Source organism: Lactuca virosa, chromosome 5, assembly GCF_052849685.1.
Source record: "Lactuca virosa cultivar CGN04683 chromosome 5, Lactuca_virosa_CGN04683_v6, whole genome shotgun sequence".
NCBI classification, from domain to species: Eukaryota; Viridiplantae; Streptophyta; class Magnoliopsida; order Asterales; family Asteraceae; genus Lactuca; species Lactuca virosa.
The window spans coordinates 318,177,422-318,180,746 of NC_136430.1; the positions used below are offsets into that span (position 1 = coordinate 318,177,422).

Sequence of the window (3,325 nt, forward strand, 5' to 3'; positions counted from 1 at the left end):
AATTCTCTACGTTCCAACATCCTCACACCCCCACTTCATTTCCCCTTTTCTAACATCAATTCTTCATGGCCGACACCGCCCTTTAATCCATCACAACCCTCACCGGAAAATTAAATATAAAAGATTAAAAAATATTGATTTAATGAAATCCTATTTGATCTGATTAGTGTTAAATGTATACATGGTAATGAAGAGGCCAAAAACCTTTTATTGCTATCATTGCTTTTATTCACTTGCAAGCTCACATCACACTGTCCATGTTTGAATTGTTACCTAATACTAATATTTAACTAATTTAATGAAAATTTATAAGGATCACGGTGTTATTAAAATAGTAAAATACAAAGTTTCTATACGTAGACAAAAAAAAAATCGGTGGCTAGTCTTTTGATACGTGTCCAACAAGCAAATGCCATAAACATGGCGTATATGGGGCCTTGAAGCATGTATCCATCTGCCACCAGAACGACCCTATCATATTCCGTTACTTCAGTCGACAATCGCCGCCATGATGACCATAGGTAACGCCGGAGCGGCCTCTTTCTCCTCCACCTCCCTCCTCAAACCACAACCCCGCCACCACCACCGACTTCTCAAATCAACCCCAATTTTAAAAACTCCCAAACAGAAACCGATCTCTGCCGTCCGTGCCACCGAAAAGCTCCCGGCGAGATGGAGTCCCGACAGCTGGAAATCAAAACCAGCCCTCCAAATCCCAGATTACCCCGACAAAGAACAACTGGAATCCGTTCTGAAAACGCTAAAATCTTACCCTCCAATTGTGTTCGCCGGCGAGGCTCGGAAACTGGAGGAGCGGTTAGGCGAAGCCGCTCGTGGCGATGCTTTCTTGCTTCAAGGCGGTGATTGCGCCGAGAGTTTCAAAGAATTCAAAACCGATAACATCAGAGATACTTTCCGACTCCTCTTACAGATGGGTGTCGTCCTTATGTTCGGTGGTCAAATGCCCGTCATCAAGGTACGAATCTCAAAATCAAAACTTTAATTACTCTTAATTCGATGCAATGTCTTAATTGTTGGTTTCATAATCAGGTCGGGAGAATGGCTGGCCAATTTGCGAAACCCAGATCAGATTCCTTCGAGGAGAAAGATGGAGTGAAGTTACCAAGTTACAGAGGTGACAACGTAAACGGCGATTCATTTGACGAAAAGTCAAGAATCCCGGATCCCAACAGAATGATTCAGGCTTACACTCAATCGGTCTCGACGCTTAACATCTTAAGAGCTTTTGCCACCGGAGGTTATGCCGCTATGCAGAGAGTTAACCAATGGAATCTTGATTTCACAGTGCATAGTGAACAAGGAGATAGGTATCGGGAATTGGCTCACCGAGTTGATGAAGCGATGGGATTCATGGCTGCTGCTGGACTCACCATCGATCACCCAATCATGACTACGACACCGTTTTGGACCTCACATGAGTGTTTGCTTTTGCCATATGAACAAGCACTCACGAGGGAGGATTCTACATCGGGACTTTATTATGATTGCTCGGCTCACATGGTTTGGGTAGGGGAACGCACTCGACAACTTGATGGTGCTCATGTTGAGTTTTTACGTGGTGTCGCTAACCCTCTTGGGATCAAGGTATATATAGATATATATTCGGTCAAAATTTCGTATCTTTTTGTTGTTGTTGTTGTTGAAAAGATGATGTTTTTGTGATGCAGGTGAGTGATAAGATGGATCCGAGTGAACTGGTGAAGTTGATTGAGATCTTGAATCCTGATAACAAGGCTGGGAGGATTACGATTATTTCAAGAATGGGGGCTGATAACACGAGAGTGAAGCTTCCTCATATTATCAAGGCAGTTCGTGGTGCGGGTCAAATTGTGACTTGGGTTAGTGACCCGATGCATGGCAACACCATTAAAGCTCCTGTGGGACTCAAGACTCGTTCTTTTGATGCGATCAGAGTATGTTTCTTCATTCGCATGTTTCCATTTTTCCAATCTTCATTTCGTTTACTTCTCCAAATGGTTTTAGAAAGCGCTAAATACATGCATGAATAACACTTTATAGATTTAACGTTTATTACACCTTGTGGAGTGTTTTGCAGGCGGAGGTTACAGCATTCTTTGATGTGCATGAACAAGAAGGAAGCTATCCGGGTGGTGTGCATCTAGAAATGACTGGGCAGAATGTGACTGAATGTGTTGGTGGTTCACGAACCATCACTTACAATGATTTGAGCTCACGTTACCACACCCACTGTGACCCACGCCTCAATGCCTCCCAGTCTCTTGAGCTTGCGTTCATCATTGCAGAACGCCTCAGGAAGGGACGCCTCAGACGTGGCATTACCAGTAGCAGTGGGGCCGGTTTTGTTCTTTAGAAAGTTTTTTCAAATAATGAGGGATATGTTAATGAGCAGATACAACAGTTATTGTGTTGGGTTTCGATAAATGTTAGTACTAGTTTGATTAGTTTCTAGAAAATTTAATTAAAGAAAAACGTTAAATGTGTGAAACAGAAACATACTTCCGATTATTTGTTTATTATAGCATTGTACTTTTGTTTCTTAATTTTTATAGCATTTACTAATTTGAAAATATAATTGATTGTAGCAATGTTTTTTTTACGTACGTTTTTGTTTTATCAATCAAAATTAGTTTTTTGATTTTCACTCCTATTTTAACTTTTAATTTGCTTCTTAATAAATAGCCTTCTAGGTAACTAATCAAAGTACTTGAAGCACAACCCTGTTTTCATAGATAATGAAGTCAATGTCATATATTAACTCTAATTAAGGGTCACCAAGACATCAACAAGTTTCAAAAGAAAAGACAAACCATACTCAACAGCTAGTTACTTAAACAGGGAAGTTAAGGATTATGTCTTACATATGCAGACAGGCATTAAGATTTATAAACAATGGCGTGGAATGGAATTGTCAAAGAGGTTTCAATAACCAATCTTCTACATCTGTTGTACTTGTCATAGATTGTTTCTTTTCATCATAGATTCGTAGTTAAAGTTTCAAAGTTTTTATCAGTTCAGAAACTTTTATCACACAAGTATTAAGTAGGTCATAACTGAGGAGCGGAGGGTGCTACCTGACCCAACACGTGCTGTGATCAAGAAAGGCCCACAAAACCGAGAGGACAACTTCTGGTTTATGCTCCGTGTATAACTGATGCTTATCTGCTGTGGATTTCATTTGATAACTGATGCTTATCTGCTGTGGATTTCATTTGAGATTGAGCTTGTAAGTCGTAAGCCATCCATAGTACATAGGACGAACAACGAACCACCTTCACCTCCACCTAGCCATTACGAGCCACGGACCAACTGTGGTATACCTATA

At 40.7% G+C, this 3,325-nt stretch overlaps 1 protein-coding gene across 1 annotated transcript; it reads left to right on the plus strand.

The window, feature by feature from the left end:
• Positions 1-399: 399 nt before the first annotated feature.
• On the plus strand, positions 400-2,543 carry LOC145115245 (phospho-2-dehydro-3-deoxyheptonate aldolase 2, chloroplastic-like). Its single transcript, XM_079051496.1, has 4 exons — positions 400-976; positions 1,051-1,605; positions 1,689-1,934; positions 2,078-2,543. Exons 1-4 carry the CDS (start codon positions 509-511, stop codon positions 2,351-2,353), a joined length of 1,545 nt encoding a protein of 514 aa, XP_078907622.1. The 5' UTR covers positions 400-508; the 3' UTR covers positions 2,354-2,543.
• Positions 2,544-3,325: the final 782 nt, after the last annotated feature.